At 33.5% G+C, this 21,077-nt stretch overlaps 3 protein-coding genes across 3 annotated transcripts; 1 reads left to right on the top strand and 2 right to left on the bottom strand.

The window, feature by feature from the left end:
* Positions 1–3,972: 3,972 nt before the first annotated feature.
* Positions 3,973–4,884, bottom strand: PHYBLDRAFT_142746 (hypothetical protein; the record flags this gene model as incomplete). Its single annotated transcript, XM_018430860.1, has 4 exons — positions 3,973–4,084; positions 4,176–4,315; positions 4,621–4,689; positions 4,774–4,884. The coding sequence occupies 4 exons, from the start codon at positions 4,882–4,884 to the stop codon at positions 3,973–3,975; spliced, it is 432 nt and encodes a 143-aa protein (XP_018295285.1).
* A 3,090-nt stretch (positions 4,885–7,974) lies between these two features.
* Positions 7,975–8,539, top strand: PHYBLDRAFT_180391 (hypothetical protein; the record flags this gene model as incomplete). The annotated part of the gene is made up of 3 exons (XM_018438306.1): positions 7,975–8,066; positions 8,156–8,226; positions 8,366–8,539. 3 exons carry the CDS (start codon positions 7,975–7,977, stop codon positions 8,485–8,487), a joined length of 285 nt encoding a protein of 94 aa, XP_018295284.1. The 3' UTR covers positions 8,488–8,539.
* Positions 8,540–15,485: 6,946 nt separating this feature from the next.
* PHYBLDRAFT_109572 (Homeodomain-like DNA binding domain-containing transcription factor) lies at positions 15,486–16,349 on the bottom strand (the record flags this gene model as incomplete). The annotated part of the gene is made up of 1 exon (XM_018428120.1): positions 15,486–16,349. A coding segment is annotated over one exon (864 nt), but the record flags the coding sequence as incomplete, so codon positions are not given.
* Positions 16,350–21,077: the final 4,728 nt, after the last annotated feature.

Below are 21,077 nucleotides of genomic sequence, written 5' to 3'. Positions count from 1 at the left end.
TATTTTTTAAGCCCATAGCTAGCCTCACACCCCAGCGTTCCCGATCTCCTCCCCACTCCGTTCTCTTCCACGAAGTCAGGACAGGTCTACGCCCTGTGGAGGATGGATCCGCCTTTATAGGTGGTGAACTAAGATTCTGACGATATATTTGAATATTAATAAAATTTTTTTTTAAACCATTTTTGTCTGCCCATAAATACAATGTCTGCTTTACAAATGATTGAGAGAAACACTTTATTATTAGAAGAAAACTGAATAAAACAATGCGCGAGAACAATAATATGAGTTTATTTTTTATTTAAAAATATCAAGTTTTAATAGTAGTGTATTTTTTATATGGGCGAGAAGTGGGCGGTGTGAGTGGGTGGTCCGTGTGGGTGGTCCGTGTGGGTGGTCCGTGTGGGTGGTCCGTGTGAGTAGTCAGTGTGACAAAGTTTTGACATTCATGGCGCATGCTAATGACGAGAGATTAACATCGCGAGACTTTTTGTTAGGTGGCGTCCGCTTGGTCTAGACCCAGTCGCGTAAAAGTATACTGAAAGGCGTGAGCTTTGAAAATTATGTCCGATGGGATGGAATTAGATGGGATGGGACGGAATTGAATGGCGTCATTGGGATCGAAGAAGGTGTCGGAATTATGGTGGTATGAATACTATATGACTTGGAGAGTTGAAGGTCAGCTCTGAGAATGGTGACATATAACACTTTAGGTATAGAGAAATATTGTATATGACTTCCGAGTGTTGAGGTTTTATTATATGGCCATTATTTCGATTTTTATTTTTCAGTGATTATAAAATAAAAGAATAATATTGTTGGTGGTGGCGATTCTGGTAGTTTTGTAAAGTTGATGGCGGGATGGTGGGATGGCGGGATGGAGGGAACATAGGAAGAGGATTCACGCCATCGTTAAATAGAATTTTTATTTTATTTTGGTTACGGCGCAGTGAAGACCACTTTAATATACCGTCCTCTCTGGGCGATTATAAGTGAACACTAGACGGTCTTTAAATCTATGTATGGGTAACAGTATCCCTGTCAATGGACCCTGCTATGTTCTTTTAGCTTAGGGATACACAAAGCTGTCTGCGCAACCAATTGGTAATACCAATTTACAAAAAAGTGCATTCTGTCCGAATTATTGAGTAGAATCCTTAGGTTGTAAAAAGACACAAAAAGAAATAGACAATATGTATAATTTGTATCAGTGCAGCAATTGTATTGGTGGACAATTGGGCGAGTGTGCATTTGTGCGTATGTGCGTGTGTTGGATAGAAGAAAAGAAAAATATATGATAGTAAGCCCAAAATATGATAGCAGGTTATATATATATAGTTTGGGAGTAGCTTCTGGTGCGTACCGGTGTCTTGAATAAAAGGAAAATAAATATATATGATAGTGTATCCAAAATATGATAGAGGCTCGTATATATATATATTTCGGGAGTAGCTTTTGGTGTGTGTCTGTGTGTTGAATAATAATAATAACATATACAAGATAGTATATCCAAAATATGATAGAGGCTCATATATGTATATAGTTCGGGAGTAGCTTTTGGTGTGTGCCAGTGTGTTGAATAATAATAACAACATATATAAGATAATATATCCAAAACATGACAACAGTTTATACATATTTAGTTCGAAAGTTACTTTTGGTTTATGAATATCACCCTTTTCATTTTGACTTGGTAATATTTTTCTGTAGGCTCTTGCTTTTTTGGTGTAAAATGTTTGATGCTTTTTGATCCAATTTCATTAAGTATAATTATAGAAGAATGTGTATGGATCTGGATAGTGTGTTATTTATGAAACATACTAGAAAACATAGTTTAAATTATATTATTATATATAGCTTCTATCATGCATTAAAAGTATTAACAAAAATATAAATAACAATGCGATTGTGAATGATTTGTAAATATATACCATGGAATAAAAATCGGCTATAGAAGTATATTCCAATATATCTTGTATTATTATCTATAGATTAAACCCAATCTAATTTTAATTAGAATCTTGAGGAGACAGGATATATGAATAATTTTGGAATTATTTGAGAGAGGTATGATACAAGCTATATATTTATAAGAAAGCAAAACTATTATTACTAGCATATATGTTTTTACGATATTATTATCTTCTGGATTCCGACGGCCCAAGATTGTTGGAAATATCCCTTCAGTCCAGATCGAGCTCAATAGGCGGCCGATCCGGACAGGACCATATTGCTGATATAACATATTCGGTTTTTATTGGTTAACTGAAATTGTAATTTTTATTAATCATACATATGTTTTATTTTTATACTGGGCCGACTTCTGTCTACTATGAGATGTAATATTATATGAATGACGATTCCCAAAAGGAATGAATATTCTCAAAAAGGATGACGGAATGGATGGATAGGGGAATGTAGAAGGAGGATGCAAGCCACTGTAAAAAAAAGTTTTTTTTGTTATGATTATGGCGCAGTGAAGGCCACTTTAATATATCATCCTGTCTGAGCGATTGTAAGTGAGAACTAGGCGGTTTTTAAGTCTATGTATGGGGAACAGTATCCCTGTCAATTGATTCTGCTATGTTATTTTAGCTTATTGATACACAAAAACCGCCTGCGCAACCAATTGGTAATAACAGTTTACAAAAAAGTGCATTCTGTCCGAATTATGGATTATAATCCTTAGTTTGTAAGAAAATATAAAAGGAACATACAATCAAGTATATTTTGTACCAGTTCAGCCAATATATTGGTAGACAATTGGGTGAGTGTGCGTATGTGTGTGTGGTGGATTAAAGAAAAGACATATATATAGTATCTGTCACACATTTAATATATTAATAAAAAGAAAAAAACAATGCGATAGTTAATGATCCATCGAGCTATTTCGTGGATTAAACTGTTATAAGAACATATTAAATTAATTCCTATTTAGTTTATATAATTTTCAGTAAGATACTATATCACTACAAAAAAGGAGCGATTCAGAGAGTGATTTTAAAAGCTATTATAAGCATTCTTTATAATCACTAGTTGAATTGCCAATTTTTTCTTAGTGGATCTATTTCTAATAAAGATCTCAAGCAGTGCGATGAACATGATGTCAGTTTATTAGAGTGTTCAGAATAATTTTTTTTTCTATATGCGCTTTCTTTCTTTCATAACATTTAATTATATAACTAAAAGTTAATTCTATGATATATATTCCATATCAAAACCTTTATATAAAGTATAGATTCCTTTTATTCTTATATGTTTTATTAAAACATTCTTGTTATTATATTTGCTTATTATCTAATATAAAAACCCGATACTCTCAATATTATATATTACTATGCCCAGTTGTGAAAACTTTTAGTTCTCTTGTAATACATTTATATATATAATCTAAGACTAGATATCTGCTCTTATCGACTATAGCAATTCGGTAAATAAAAAAAAAACTAATTGCATTTTAAACATGTCAATAATATTTTTAATTTATGAGACTTGCTTTAATAAAAAGCTGGGATAATATAAAGAGTCTCTTGATATGCTCTTATAGTCTATACATATATATATATATAGACCACTTTCTCTTTCATATTCCAACTAAAGTGGTACAGTTTTACAACCTTTCTTTTAAGAAATAGTATATTAATATATAACATATGTGTCAAGTAAATTTTTATATAAAATCAATTCACGAAAATGGGTAGCCATATAAGAAATTCGGGTTTTTAAAATGAAAGTCTTTATATTGCTTCTAATCAGAGCAATCAATCCATTGATCTACAATTTTCTATGCATGCTGCTATGTCATCATCTAATGACGAAAGCATAAAATTTTTTCACAGTTATTTAGTAAGAGTGCCAGCCAGACCATCTCTGTTTTCCTCTTGTGCATGGTAAGTCTATTATTTCCTTTTCATTTGTGTTGAGGGAGTAGTATAGTCTATAGATATACTAATCTTGACCTTTTTTCTATGTGAATCAGCGGCGTGTCGGATGGATGGGTGTTGGTGTGGTGTGGATGGGGGGGGGTGTGGTGGGTGTGGTGGGTGTGGTGGGTGTGGTGGGTGTGGGGTAGTTTAGTTTCCCCTCTCTAGTTAGTTTACGTAGTGGGTAGTCTTTAGATATAGCTTTCGTTTATCCCTTTAGCTTAGCTTAGATTGATAGTTTCGTTCCCTGTTCACCTTTTATTTTTTAAGCCCATAGCTAGCCTCACACCCCAGCGTTCCCGATCTCCTCCCCACTCCGTTCTCTTCCACGAAGTCAGGACAGGTCTACGCCCTGTGGAGGATGGATCCGCCTTTATAGGTGGTGAACTAAGATTCTGACGATATATTTGAATATTAATAAAATTTTTTTTTAAACCATTTTTGTCTGCCCATAAATACAATGTCTGCTTTACAAATGATTGAGAGAAACACTTTATTATTAGAAGAAAACTGAATAAAACAATGCGTGAGAACAATAATATGAGTTTATTTTTTATTTAAAAATATCAAGTTTTAATAGTAGTGTATTTTTTATATGGGCGAGAAGTGGGCGGTGTGAGTGGGTGGTCCGTGTGGGTGGTCCGTGTGGGTGGTCCGTGTGGGTGGTCCGTGTGAGTAGTCAGTGTGACAAAGTTTTGACATTCATGGCGCATGCTAATGACGAGAGATTAACATCGCGAGACTTTTTGTTAGGTGGCGTCCGCTTGGTCTAGACCCAGTCGCGTAAAAGTATACTGAAAGGCGTGAGCTTTGAAAATTATGTCCGATGGGATGGAATTAGATGGGATGGGACGGAATTGAATGGCGTCATTGGGATCGAAGAAGGTGTCGGAATTATGGTGGTATGAATACTATATGACTTGGAGAGTTGAAGGTCAGCTCTGAGAATGGTGACATATAACATTTCAGGTATAGAGAAATATTGTATATGACTTCCGAGTGTTGAGGTTTTATTATATGGCCATTATTTCGATTTTTATTTTTCAGTGATTATAAAATAAAAGAATAATATTGTTGGTGGTGGCGATTCTGGTAGTTTTGTAAAGTTGATGGCGGGATGGTGGGATGGCGGGATGGAGGGAATGTAGGAAGAGGATTGACGCCATTGTTAAATAGAATTTTTATTTTATTTTGGTTACGGCGCAGTGAAGGCCACTTTAATATACCGTCCTCTCTGGGCGATTGTAAGTGATCACAAGACGGTCTTTCAACCTATGTATGGGTAACAGTATCCCTGTCAATGGACCCTGCTATGTTCCTTTAGCTTAGGGATACACAAAGCTGTCTGCGCAACCAATTGGTAATACCAATTTACAAAAAAGTGCATTCTGTCCGAATTATCGAGTAGAATCCTTAGGTTGTAAAAAGACACAAAAAGAAATAGACAATATGTATATTTTGTATCAGTGCAGCAATTGTATTGGTAGACAATTGGGCGAGTGTGCGTATGTGCGTATGTGCGTGTGTTGGATAAAAGAAAAGAAAAATATATGATAGTAAGCCCAAAATATGATAGCAGGTTATATATATATAGTTTGGGAGTAGCTTCTGGTGTGTAACCGTATATTGAATAAAAGGAAAATAAATATATATGATAGTGTATCCAAAATATGATAGAGGCTCGTATATATATATATTTTGGGAGTAGCTTTTGGTGTGTGTCCGTGTGTTGAATAATAATAATAAAATATACAAGATAGTATATCCAAAATATGATAGAGGCTCATATATGTATATAGTTCGGGAGTAGCTTCTGGTGTGTGCCAGTGTGTTGAATAATAATAATAACATATATAAGATAATGTATCCAAAACATGATAACAGTTTATATATATTTAGTTCGAAAGTTACTTTTGGTTTATGAATATCACCCTTTTCATTTTGACTCGGTAATATTTTTCTGTAGGCTCTTGCTTTTTTGGTGTAAAATGTTTGATGCTTTTTGATCCAATTTCATTAAGTATAATTATAGAAGAATGTGTATGGATCTGGATAGTGTGTTATTTATGAAACATACTAGAAAACATAGTTTAAATTATATTATTATATATAGCTTCTATCATACATTATAAGTATTAACAAAAATATAAATAACAATGCGATTGTGAATGATTTGTAAATATATACCGTGGAATAAAAATCGGCTATAGAAGTATATTCCAATATATCTTGTATTATTATCTATAGATTAAACCCAATCTAATTTTAATTAGAATCTTGAGGAGACAGGATATATGAACAATTTTGGAATTATTTGAGAGAGGTATGATACAAGCTATATATTTATAAGAAAGCAAAACTATTATTACTAGCATATATGTTTTTACGATATTATTATCTTCTGGATTCCGACGGCCCAAGATTGTCAGAAATATCCCTTCAGTCCAGATCGAGCTCAATAGGCGGCCGATCCGGACAGGACCATATTGCTGATACAACATATTCGGTTTTTATTGGTTAACTGAAATTGTAATTGTTATTAATCATACATATGTTTTCTTTTTATACTGGGCCGACTTCTGTCTACTTTGAGTTGTAATATTATATGAATGACGATTCCCAAAAGGAATGAATATTCTCAAAAAGGATGACGGGATGGATGAATGGGGGAATGTAGAAGGAGGATGCAAGCCACCGTAAAAAAAAGTTTTTTTTGTTATGATTATGGCGCAGTGAAGGCCACTTTAATATATCATCCTGCCTGAGCGATTGTAAGTGAGAACTAGGCGGTTTTTAAGTCTATGTATGGGGAACAGTATCCCTGTCAATTGATTCTGCTATGTTATTTTAGCTTATTGATACACAAAAACCGCCTGCGCAACCAATTGGTAATAACAGTTTACAAAAAAGTGCATTCTGTCCGAATTATGGATTATAATCCTTAGTTTGTAAGAAAATATAAAAGGAACATACAATCAAGTATATTTTGTACCAGTTCAGCCAATATATTGGTAGACAATTGGGTGAGTGTGCGTATGTGTGTGTGGTGGATTAAAGAAAAGACATATATATAGTATCTGTCACACATTTAATATATTAATAAAAAGAAAAAAACAATGCGATAGTTAATGATCCATCGAGCTATTTCGTGGATTAAACTGTTATAAGAACATATTAAATTAATTCCTATTTAGTTTATATAATTTTCAGTAAGATACTATATCACTACAAAAAAGGAGCGATTCAGAGAGTGATTTTAAAAGCTATTATAAGCATTCTTTATAATCACTAGTTGAATTGCCAATTTTTTCTTAGTGGATCTATTTCTAATAAAGATCTCAAGCAGTGCGATGAACATGATGTCAGTTTATTAGAGTGTTCAGAATAATTTTTTTTTCTATATGCGCTTTCTTTCTTTCATAACATTTAATTATATAACTAAAAGTTAATTCTATGATATATATTCCATATCAAAACCTTTATATAAAGTATAGATTCCTTTTATTCTTATATGTTTTATTAAAACATTCTTGTTATTATATTTGCTTATTATCTAATATAAAAACCCGATACTCTCAATATTATATATTACTATGCCCAGTTGTGAAAACTTTTAGTTCTCTTGTAATACATTTATATATATAATCTAAGACTAGATATCTGCTCTTATCGACTATAGCAATTCGGTAAATAAAAAAAAAACTAATTGCATTTTAAACATGTCAATAATATTTTTAATTTATGAGACTTGCTTTAATAAAAAGCTGGGATAATATAAAGAGTCTCTTGATATGCTCTTATAGTCTATACATATATATATATATAGACCACTTTCTCTTTCATATTCCAACTAAAGTGGTACAGTTTTACAACCTTTCTTTTAAGAAATAATATATTAATATATAACATATGTGTCAAGTAAATTTTTATATAAAATCAATTCACGAAAATGGGTAGCCATATAAGAAATTCGGGTTTTTAAAATGAAAGTCTTTATATTGCTTCTAATCAGAGCAATCAATCCATTGATCTACAATTTTCTATGCATGCTGCTATGTCATCATCTAATGACGAAAGCATAAAATTTTTTCACAGTTATTTAGTAAGAGTGCCAGCCAGACCATCTCTGTTTTCCTCTTGTGCATGGTAAGTCTATTATTTCCTTTTCATTTGTGTTGAGGGAGTAGTATAGTCTATAGATATACTAATCTTGACCTTTTTTCTATGTGAATCAGCGGCGTGTCGGATGGATGGGTGTTGGTGTGGTGTGGATGGGGGGGTGTGGTGGGTGTGGTGGGTGTGGTGGGTGTGGGGTAGTTTAGTTTCCCCTCTCTAGTTAGTTTACGTAGTGGGTAGTCTTTAGATATAGCTTTCGTTTATCCCTTTAGCTTAGCTTAGATTGATAGTTTCGTTCCCTGTTCACCTTTTATTTTTTAAGCCCATAGCTAGCCTCACACCCCAGCGTTCCCGATCTCCTCCCCACTCCGTTCTCTTCCACGAAGTCAGGACAGGTCTACGCCCTGTGGAGGATGGATCCGCCTTTATAGGTGGTGAACTAAGATTCTGACGATATATTTGAATATTAATAAAATTTTTTTTTAAACCATTTTTGTCTGCCCATAAATACAATGTCTGCTTTACAAATGATTGAGAGAAACACTTTATTATTAGAAGAAAACTGAATAAAACAATGCGCGAGAACAATAATATGAGTTTATTTTTTATTTAAAAATATCAAGTTTTAATAGTAGTGTATTTTTTATATGGGCGAGAAGTGGGCGGTGTGAGTGGGTGGTCCGTGTGGGTGGTCCGTGTGGGTGGTCCGTGTGGGTGGTCCGTGTGGGTGGTCCGTGTGGGTGGTCCGTGTGAGTAGTCAGTGTGACAAAGTTTTGACATTCATGGCGCATGCTAATGACGAGAGATTAACATCGCGAGACTTTTTGTTAGGTGGCGTCCGCTTGGTCTAGACCCAGTCGCGTAAAAGTATACTGAAAGGCGTGAGCTTTGAAAATTATGTCCGATGGGATGGAATTAGATGGGATGGGACGGAATTGAATGGCGTCATTGGGATCGAAGAAGGTGTCGGAATTATGGTGGTATGAATACTATATGACTTGGAGAGTTGAAGGTCAGCTCTGAGAATGGTGACATATAACACTTTAGGTATAGAGAAATATTGTATATGACTTCCGAGTGTTGAGGTTTTATTATATGGCCATTATTTCGATTTTTATTTTTCAGTGATTATAAAATAAAAGAATAATATTGTTGGTGGTGGCGATTCTGGTAGTTTTGTAAAGTTGATGGCGGGATGGTGGGATGGCGGGATGGAGGGAATGTAGGAAGAGGATTGACGCCATCGTTAAATAGAATTTTTATTTTATTTTGGTTACGGCGCAGTGAAGGCCACTTTAATATACCGTCCTCTCTGGGCGATTGTAAGTGATCACAAGACGGTCTTTCAACCTATGTATGGGTAACAGTATCCCTGTCAATGGACCCTGCTATGTTCCTTTAGCTTAGGGATACACAAAGCTGTCTGCGCAACCAATTGGTAATACCAATTTACAAAAAAGTGCATTCTGTCCGAATTATCGAGTAGAATCCTTAGGTTGTAAAAAGACACAAAAAGAAATAGACAATATGTATATTTTGTATCAGTGCAGCAATTGTATTGGTAGACAATTGGGCGAGTGTGCGAGTGTGCGTATGTGCGTGTGTTGGATAAAAGAAAAGAAAAATATATGATAGTAAGCCCAAAATATGATAGCAGGTTATATATATATAGTTTGGGAGTAGCTTCTGGTGTGTAACCGTATATTGAATAAAAGGAAAATAAATATATATGATAGTGTATCCAAAATATGATAGAGGCTCGTATATATATATATTTTGGGAGTAGCTTTTGGTGTGTGTCCGTGTGTTGAATAATAATAATAAAATATACAAGATAATATATCCAAAATATGATAGAGGCTCATATATGTATATAGTTCGGGAGTAGCTTCTGGTGTGTGCCAGTGTGTTGAATAATAATAATAACATATATAAGATAATATAATCCAAAACATGATAACAGTTTATATATATTTAGTTCGAAAGTTACTTTTGGTTTATGAATATCACCCTTTTCATTTTGACTTGGTAATATTTTTCTGTAGGCTCTTGCTTTTTTGGTGTAAAATGTTTGATGCTTTTTGATCCAATTTCATTAAGTATAATTATAGAAGAATGTGTATGGATCTGGATAGTGTGTTATTTATGAAACATACTAGAAAACATAGTTTAAATTATATTATTATATATAGCTTCTATCATACATTAAAAGTATTAACAAAAATATAAATAACAATGCGATTGTGAATGATTTGTAAATATATACCGTGGAATAAAAATCGGCTATAGAAGTATATTCCAATATATCTTGTATTATTATCTATAGATTAAACCCAATCTAATTTTAATTAGAATCTTGAGGAGACAGGATATATGAACAATTTTGGAATTATTTGAGAGAGGTATGATACAAGCTATATATTTATAAGAAAGCAAAACTATTATTACTAGCATATATGTTTTTACGATATTATTATCTTCTGGATTCCGACGGCCCAAGATTGCTGGAAATATCCCTTCAGTCCAGATCGAGCTCAATAGGCGGCCGATCCGGACAGGACCATATTGCTGATATAACATATTCGGTTTTTATTGGTTAACTGAAATTGTAGTTCTTATTAATCATACATATGTTTTATTTTTATACTGGGCCGACTTCTGTCTACTATGAGATGTAATATTATATGAATGACGATTCCCAAAAGGAATGAATATTCTCAAAAAGGATGACGGGATGGATGAATGGGGGAATGTAGAAGGAGGATGCAAGCCACCGTAAAAAAAAGTTTTTTTTGTTATGATTATGGCGCAGTGAAGGCCACTTTAATATATCATCCTGTCTGAGCGATTGTAAGTGAGAACTAGGCGGTTTTTAAGTCTATGTATGGGGAACAGTATCCCTGTCAATTGATTCTGCTATGTTATTTTAGCTTATTGATACACAAAAACCGCCTGCGCAACCAATTGGTAATAACAGTTTACAAAAAAGTGCATTCTGTCCGAATTATGGATTATAATCCTTAGTTTGTAAGAAAATATAAAAGGAACATACAATCAAGTATATTTTGTACCAGTTCAGCCAATATATTGGTAGACAATTGGGTGAGTGTGCGTATGTGTGTGTGGTGGATTAAAGAAAAGACATATATATAGTATCTGTCACACATTTAATATATTAATAAAAAGAAAAAAACAATGCGATAGTTAATGATCCATCGAGCTATTTCGTGGATCAAACTGTTATAAGAACATATTAAATTAATTCCTATTTAGTTTATATAATTTTCAGTAAGATATTATATCACTACAAAAAAGGAGCGATTCAGAGAGTGATTTTAAAAGCTATTATAAGCATTCTTTATAATCATTAGTTGAATTGCCAATTTTTTCTTAGTGGATCTATTTCTAATAAAGATCTCAAGCAGTGCGATGAACATGATGTCAGTTTATTAGAGTGTTCAGAATAATTTTTTTTTCTATATGCGCTTTCTTTCTTTCATAACATTTAATTATATAACTAAAAGTTAATTCTATGATATATATTCCATATCAAAACCTTTATATAAAGTATAGATTCCTTTTATTCTTATATGTTTTATTAAAACATTCTTGTTATTATATTTGCTTATTATCTAATATAAAAACCCGATACTCTCAATATTATATATTACTATGCCCAGTTGTGAAAACTTTTAGTTCTCTTGTAATACATTTATATATATAATTTAAGACTAGATATCTGCTCTTATCGACTATAGCAATTCGGTAAATAAAAAAAAAACTAATTGCATTTTAAACATGTCAATAATATTTTTAATTTATGAGACTTGCTTTAATAAAAAGCTGGGATAATATAAAGAGTCTCTTGATATGCTCTTATAGTCTATACATATATATATATGGACCACTTTCTCTTTCATATTCCAACTAAAGTGGTACAGTTTTACAACCTTTCTTTTAAGAAATAATATATTAATATATAACATATGTGTCAAGTAAATTTTTATATAAAATCAATTCACGAAAATGGGTAGCCATATAAGAAATTCGGGTTTTTAAAATGAAAGTCTTTATATTGCTTCTAGTCAGAGCAATCAATCCATTGATCTACAATTTTCTATGCATGCTGCTATGTCATCATCTAATGACGAAAGCATAAAATTTTTTCACAGTTATTTAGTAAGAGTGCCAGCCAGACCATCTCTGTTTTCCTCTTGTGCATGGTAAGTCTATTATTTCCTTTTCATTTGTGTTGAGGGAGTAGTATAGTCTATAGATATACTAATCTTGACCTTTTTTCTATGTGAATCAGCGGCGTGTCGGATGGATGGGTGTTGGTGTGGTGTGGATGGGGGGTGTGGTGGGTGTGGTGGGTGTGGTGGGTGTGGTGGGTGTGGGGTAGTTTAGTTTCCCCTCTCTAGTTAGTTTACGTAGTGGGTAGTCTTTAGATATAGCTTTCGTTTATCCCTTTAGCTTAGCTTAGATTGATAGTTTCGTTCCCTGTTCACCTTTTATTTTTTAAGCCCATAGCTAGCCTCACACCCCAGCGTTCCCGATCTCCTCCCCACTCCGTTCTCTTCCACGAAGTCAGGACAGGTCTACGCCCTGTGGAGGATGGATCCGCCTTTATAGGTGGTGAACTAAGATTCTGACGATATATTTGAATATTAATAAAATTTTTTTTTTAAACCATTTTTGTCTGCCCATAAATACAATGTCTGCTTTACAAATGATTGAGAGAAACACTTTATTATTAGAAGAAAACTGAATAAAACAATGCGTGAGAAAAATAATATGAGTTTATTTTTTATTTAAAAATATCAAGTTTTAATAGTAGTGTATTTTTTATATGGGCGAGAAGTGGGCGGTGTGAGTGGGTGATCCGTGTGGGTGGTCCGTGTGGGTGGTCCGTGTGGGTGGTCCGTGTGGGTGGTCCGTGTGAGTAGTCAGTCTGACAGAGTTTTGACATTCATGGCGCATGCTAATGACGAGAGATTAACATCGCGAGACTTTTTGTTAGGTGGCGTCCGCTTGGTCTAGACCCAGTCGCGTAAAAGTATACTGAAAGGCGTGAGCTTTGAAAATTATGTCCGATGGGATGGAATTAGATGGGATGGGACGGAATTGAATGGCGTCATTGGGATCGAAGAAGGTGTCGGAATTATGGTGGTATGAATACTATATGACTTGGAGAGTTGAAGGTCAGCTCTGAGAATGGTGACATATAACACTTCAGGTATAGAGAAATATTGTATATGACTTCCGAGTGTTGAGGTTTTATTATATGGCCATTATTTCGATTTTTATTTTTCAGTGATTATAAAATAAAAGAATAATATTGTTGGTGGTGGCGATTCTGGTAGTTTTGTAAAGTTGATGGCGGGATGGTGGGATGGCGGGATGGAGGGAATGTAGGAAGAGGATTGACGCCATCGTTAAATAGAATTTTTATTTTATTTTGGTTACGGCGCAGTGAAGGCCACTTTAATATACCGTCCTCTCTGGGCGATTGTAAGTGATCACAAGACGGTCTTTCAACCTATGTATGGGTAACAGTATCCCTGTCAATGGACCCTGCTATGATCCTTTAGCTTAGGGATACACAAAGCTGTCTGCGCAACCAATTGGTAATACCAATTTACAAAAAAGTGCATTCTGTCCGAATTATCGAGTAGAATCCTTAGGTTGTAAAAAGACACAAAAAGAAATAGACAATATGTATATTTTGTATCAGTGCAGCAATTGTATTGGTAGACAATTGGGCGAGTGTGCGAGTGTGCGTATGTGCGTGTGTTGGATAAAAGAAAAGAAAAATATATGATAGTAAGCCCAAAATATGATAGCAGGTTATATATATATAGTTTGGGAGTAGCTTCTGGTGTGTAACCGTATATTGAATAAAAGGAAAATAAATATATATGATAGTGTATCCAAAATATGATAGAGGCTCGTATATATATATATTTTGGGAGTAGCTTTTGGTGTGTGTCCGTGTGTTGAATAATAATAATAAAATATACAAGATAGTATATCCAAAATATGATAGAGGCTCATATATGTATATAGTTTGGGAGTAGCTTCTGGTGCGTGCCAGTGTGTTGAATAATAATAATAACATATATAAGATAATATAATCCAAAACATGATAACAGTTTATATATATTTAGTTCGAAAGTTACTTTTGGTTTATGAATATCACCCTTTTCATTTTGACTTGGTAATATTTTTTTGTAGGCTCTTGCTTTTTTGGTGTAAAATGTTTGATGCTTTTTGATCCAATTTCATTAAGTACAGTGGTCCCTCGATAATTTCACGCCCCTTTAATTTCACGCTTCGATAATTTCAAGGCTCTGAAGACCCAACTCGAAAAATAGGGCTTAACTTTCACGATTCTCGTTAATTTCACTTTCACGAAATTTTTTGGCCTTGAATCCTTAAAGAAAAAAAATTAGCCAATCAGACGAGAGCAATATAGTTACAGCTTGGTTTAAATTTTTTTAATTCTAGCTTTTCATGATTTTGTAATTGACATCAATGTCAAGTGCGTTAAGTTTTCATGCCAAACACTGGGTTATCAAGTTGTCATCTAGCTTACTTGTTTTAAAATTTTTTTTTCATTTTTTTTTTCAGAAATAAAATAAAACTATATGTGCTATATTTTGATTAAGTTTCATTTATTAATTGTTTAGTAAAGATTATTCACTTGAAAAATATAAATATAATTCTAATTTGTTTGTTATAAAAGTTTTTATTGTAGATTTTATTATTTCTATCTGTCATTACTATTTATTGTTATTTGCAATTGTTACTATTTACAAACATATTACGAAATCAAGCTTTGACTGTACTTGGCTGCTAACTTTTTTTTTCTATTTTTAAATGAAGAAAAATATATTTCTTATAGAAAATTGTTTTTATTTTATTTGAAAAAGAATAAATTTTAAAAAGACTTAAAGAAGCTGGTTACTTTAGTTTGCTTTGAGTTCGCGGTTTTCTGGAACTTGTTTCTAAGGCCTTCAACCTTACTGACGAAGTCTCTGTCAATATCCTCGTCTTCCAAGATATCCAAAAGCGTGCAAACACACTCAAACTTTTCCAAAGCAGAATAAGTTCTCTTGAAAGGAACTGCTGATTCCACTTCAGCAATTTCTTCATTGCTGTTGTTGTTGGCTGCATTGTCGTCTGCGTCATACTCTTTCATGACAATGTCAGCGATCTCATTCTCATTGATCACTCTATGAGTGCATTGTCTCTCATAGAGTGGATCTGATTCGCTGGTCGGACAATCTTCAAGAGACAGAAGATCTGATCCGGCAATCTTGTCTAGGGTTTCTTCCAAGCCCTCGACCAGAACCTTTTCAGCCAGACTTTGCTGAATCATAGCCTGGTTTACATCTATAAATTATATTTAGAATATTAAGAAAGTGGAATTGAAAGATTATAGTACTATTATAACCAATAAATTGTTTTACTAATACCTTCACTATCTTTGTCTTCAATGAAGTGAAAGATTGTTGCATTCCAGCAGTTCTCAATAGTCTTTGCTGAGACAGATTCCCAAGCCTCTCTTATCCATTTCATGGACCACAATTGATCAATTTCAAAGATTTTATCAATGGCCCCAATCTTATTTTGTTGGTCATTTTGAATCATGCCAATATACTGATATGCCTTGGCATACTGTTTACGCTTGAAATAAGCCTTAAAAGCCCAAATGATACCACCATCCAATGGCTGAAGATGGGACGTGGTGTTTGGAGGCAGAAAAAGAAGCTCAACATTTGTAGGCGCATAATCTACTATATGGCCAGAGAAATTATCAAGGATCAAAAGCACTTTGCAGTTTTGCGCTTTCATTGAACGATCAAAGCGATGGAGGAAAACATGGAAGATTGATCGTGTCATCCAGTCATTACTGTTGTAATGATACATAGAAAATCCATGATCTACTGCCTCTTGTTTTTTGTTGTTTTTGTTAAAACAGTTTGGTCTTCTTGCATGACCAATCATCAATATGTCAGACCACTTGTCTGTTCCATCGGCATTGCACAAAAGGCCTACTGTAAGCCGCTTCTTATTTTCCTTCCAACCAGAAAATTTCTGGCAGGAAATCGTTGTTCTTGGTGGGGCGGCATAGAAAAGTACTGTTTCATCAAAGTTATAGATGTCACAAGCACTATAAGCCTCTATCTTCTCTTTGATAGCAGCCTTGTCAATCTGAAGCGACTCTATGTCTGTTGAACCAGCCTCACCATGAATTCGATTCATCTTGATATAATGACGCTTTCCAAACTTCTCCATCCAGCCTTGAGAAGCATTAAAATCTTTAACGCCTATTCTTTCAGCAAAAATAGTAGCTTTAGTCTTAATCAATTCCCAAGTGATGGGAATCTGATTATTTTCAGCAATGTTGATCCAAAGAATCACTGCTTCTTCGATTTGCTATAGTTATGCGACAATATAATAAGATTAATTTTATTTTTTATATAGAGCAAAAATGCATAATGTTGAGATATATTACATACAGGCCATTTTTCCTTTCTAACACGCTTTCTGTTCTTTACGTTGGCTTGCATTATCAAGCCCTGGTCTCCTCTCTTCAAAATCTTCGAGATTGTAGAAGCATCAGGAGCTTTCTGAAGGCCAAAGGTTTTCTTTGCCCAGTCAGCCAATTGAGGGTTACTCATAGACAGCTTTTTCTTTTTCATATCGCAAATCTCAAGATGATTTGCAATATTAAGCAAAACGTTTTTTTTGGTCATATTTATTGTTTAGTTCTGGATTTGATAGATTTCATTAAAGTATCAAAAAAATTGAAAATGATATTAGATAAGCATTATATAATAAGCTAAAAGCATACCGAGAAGCTGTTATTATTTGATTGAATAAGAATTTGAAACAATAATTGGTTACGAGACAGAGGGGGTAGAAAACAGTAATGCAGCCAGGGGTTATATTTAACTAGAATGAATTTAAACAGAGGATTGAAGCATATCGAATCATTACTTGATATATTTTTTTTCTATTAAAGAATAATGTAAACTCCGCCCATAGTTGGCGGAAAATATATACTCCGAACTCGTTAATTTCACTCTTCGATAATTTCAAGGCATCTGGCCTTCCCTAGGCCTTGAAATTATCGAGGGACTACTGTATAATTATAGAAGAATGTGTATGGATCTGGATAGTGTGTTATTTATGAAACATACTAGAAAACATAGTTTAAATTATATTATTATATATAGCTTCTATCATACATTAAAAGTATTAACAAAAATATAAATAACAATGCGATTGTGAATGATTTGTAAATATATACCGTGGAATAAAAATCGGCTATAGAAGTATATTCCAATATATCTTGTATTATTATCTATAGATTAAACCCAATCTAATTTTAATTAGAATCTTGAGGAGACAGGATATATGAACAATTTTGGAATTATTTGAGAGAGGTATGATACAAGCTATATATTTATAAGAAAGCAAAACTATTATTACTAGCATATATGTTTTTACGATATTATTATCTTCTGGATTCCGACGGCCCAAGATTGTTGGAAATATCCCTTCAGTCCAGATCGAGCTCAATAGGCGGCCGATCCGGACAGGACCATATTGCTGATATAACATATTCGGTTTTTATTGGTTAACTGAAATTGTAGTTCTTATTCATCCTGCATATACATCTTTTTTGGTTTAGCTGCAAAACAACTTTACAAATCTTGAGACTGCATTCTTTATTGGTTAGCAAAAAATACAGTTCTTAATAATGATATACATATACTATTTATTGGTTGACTAAAGACGTATGTCTTATGAATATGAATATTTACTCTCTATTGGTTAACTGAGAATATAGCTCTGCTTAATCTTGCATATCTACTAGTCTTTTAACCAATAAAATATTTCTTACTCATAGTGAATCCACATGCTTTACTGGTTTGCAAAGATATATAGTTCTTGATAATGATGAATATGTATTATTTATTGTTTGACTAAAAATACATAACTTAGTAATCGTACTAGTTTACTTTGGTTTGCATCCAAGAGTTTAATGTAGTTAATAATCGTATATACTCATTACTTATTTGTTAAACTATATGTGTTTTGCTCATTGTGCATACTCATTATTTATTGGTTGACTAATAAATAATATATATCTTTAGTATTAAATTCTACTGTGTACACTATTTGTTACTTTTTTATATTATTTTATAACCCATTCATTGTATTTAATATAAGTTTTAGTATAATATATTTTACAAAGCTTATACAAGGAAGATATACCTATCAGAAAACAATCAAAACAAATATGAGCACAGGCACAAACAGAAAAATAAAGCAAAAAGAAAGAGAATTATAGATATATTCTTTCTAAAAATTATTGGTGTAAAATTAAAATTCAATTTATTATTATGAGTATATGAAATAAAATAATATAATCCAAATATAATATATAAGAACAAGACTGCGATTCTATTTTATTTTTATTTGAAAGTATAAAGCTTTACTAGTAGTATATTTTTTTATATAGTGAAAAGTGAGTATTGCATTAGAGAAAGTTGTTATTTGTAGGTGGCCATGTATGTGGTCCGTCTGACAGAGTTTTGACATTCATGGTGTACACTGATAGAAAAAAAAATGATTTCTATAGTGGGCTGTTGTGCTCGGTGGTGTCCGCCTGGTTTAGAATCAGTCACATACAGATGTATTAAAAGTCGAGAGCTCTGAAAGTTATATGTGACAGAATGCGATGGGTTCATTCGCATCGAAGAAGGTATCGGAAGTATGATGGTATGAATAGTATATATGTGCGAAAGTTCAAATCCCATTCTGAGAATGGCAATGTATGACACTCTAAGTGTAAAAGAATATAGTGTATTGCTTTTGAGTATAATATAGCTATATAGTCACAGGATAATTTGTTATTGAAATCAAAAAAGATTTGAGAATTAGAAATATATGAAGACTATCTTTGTTTTTCACTTGAATATAATATCTATTCTCTTTTGCTTATAGGGAGCTTTGTGCTTGTGGTATACACACCACAATTGAGTGAAGAACAGACCCCACAACCAAACACTGGTTCCTTCTTGCTAATGAACCTGGCAAGTTAACAATCTCCGGAACTGTTACACACCAGGCACACGTACACTACACACTCATACAGTGTAAACCAACCATTACACAACAGGGATTTGAATTACAGGGATTTGAATAGTAGCAGATATAAACAATATTATTTTGTCTCTTTAATAAATAACACTCTCACAGTATCTACTTTTCCCATTATTGAGATACTAACCCATAAACAATCCCGAATACCGCAGTGCTCAAAAGAGTTGGTGAGTCTCTATTGCCGCGAAGCAAAAGAGGACCTTGCGGCTTTTATTTTGGGTTTTATTTTTTATATTGTGTTTTTGAGGGCATTTGTATTTTCTAAAGTGAGAGATTGTAAGAAGCCAATAAAGCATATTTGGTAACTATGTCTTCACAAAGAGGTAGGATATATCTGAAAGCTTCTTTGTTCTATCAGAGCCGAAGGCGACCTAAAGTCAAATAGGAAACATTAGGGAGACAGATGGAAAATCATGCTAGAGTGCAAAAAAAACAAGAAGAGGGTGGGTCGAATGAGTAATCAAGAGAATGTGAGGGGATATATAGGAGGATCAGTACATATTGACTAAGTCTTTATATATTGAGTGTTAAAAAAAACGCGTTTTTCTCTCAGCTGACTAAATTTCAGTTTAATATTCACTTCTTTGATTTTAAAAAAAGTATTAAGAAAAAGAAGTATACACCTAAAATTGAAATGATATACATTAGTTTACATATACTTTTAGAATATGCTATTAGACTTGATATTTATTAATAGTTTGTTGGGTGACTTTTTGTGTCAATTACTGCCTTGTATCTTTAATACATACTTGAAATCAAGCTATCCGAATATTTTTGAGGAATTTTCTTCCATTCTTTCTCAAGAGCAGCATGAAGATATCTCAGGCTGTGCAAGCTGTATCTTTTTGACCAGACTCTTTTGCTAACATAATCCCATAGATGCTCAATGGGATTAAGATCTGGGCTTTGAGGAGGCTAGTCAGCCAAAATTTTGAGCTTATGCTGCTTCTTCCAATTTACAGCAACATTGCTTGTGTGTGCCTTGTCGTTGTCTTCTTGGAATACCAAGTCACTCCAACCAGTTTGCTGCTGGAAGGCTGAGAAAGAAGAAAGATATGCCTCTTCTAATACTTTGACATGCTTCTTGCCATTTTCTTGTCCGGTTATAATTTTTAAAGCCCTGGCACCCTTGCTGAAGAAGCATTTTCACACCATGAAAGAACCACCTCCAAACTTCATGGTTGGAGAAATAAATGGAGTACGAAGACCAGCATTGTTCTTGCAGAGAACTCTCTTGCAGTCATCATGACCAAAAAGTTAGAATCGTTTCTCATCAGTCCAAATGATATTTTCTCAATCCTCAATGCTCCAATCAAGATGAGCATTGGCTCATGCAATGTGTTTCTTTTAATTTTCAATAGATATATCGGGCTTCTTCATTATTCTACGGGAATATATGCCATGACTGTGAAGAAAATATCTTAAAGTGTTTGCTGATATGGAATTAGCAATGGATTTTCTGATGTGAGACATTGGTTGCGTTGGATCCTTTGACATCTCACGCAAGATCTCTCTTTTATCTCTTGCATTTAACTTCTTTGGTTTCCCTGGGTTCTTGACTCTCTCATACGACCCAGTTTCTTTGTAGTGTTTAAGCACTCTTGAAACAGTATAAGGGCTAACATTAGGCATCTTATAGATGTCACATTGCTTGGTGCCATTTGTAATGCTCTCGTGTACAATAATAGCGCAAGTTATATTGTCAGTTTTTTTTTTCTTTCAGTTCTGGGAGTAGATGTCATATTAGTACTTTTAGTTTTTGATTGCTTTATCAAAATATGAATTTAGAGGAAGAATATTGCGCAAATTTAGAGAGGTTTTGGACTATAAATTCTTGCATTATTTTTCAACACTCAGTGT

This window comes from Phycomyces blakesleeanus (assembly GCF_001638985.1).
Source record: "Phycomyces blakesleeanus NRRL 1555(-) unplaced genomic scaffold PHYBLscaffold_5, whole genome shotgun sequence".
In the NCBI taxonomy this organism is placed as follows: domain Eukaryota; kingdom Fungi; phylum Mucoromycota; class Mucoromycetes; order Mucorales; family Phycomycetaceae; genus Phycomyces; species Phycomyces blakesleeanus.
The sequence above is the reverse complement of the archived record's forward strand: the minus strand, read 5'-3'. Positions and strand labels throughout refer to the sequence as shown.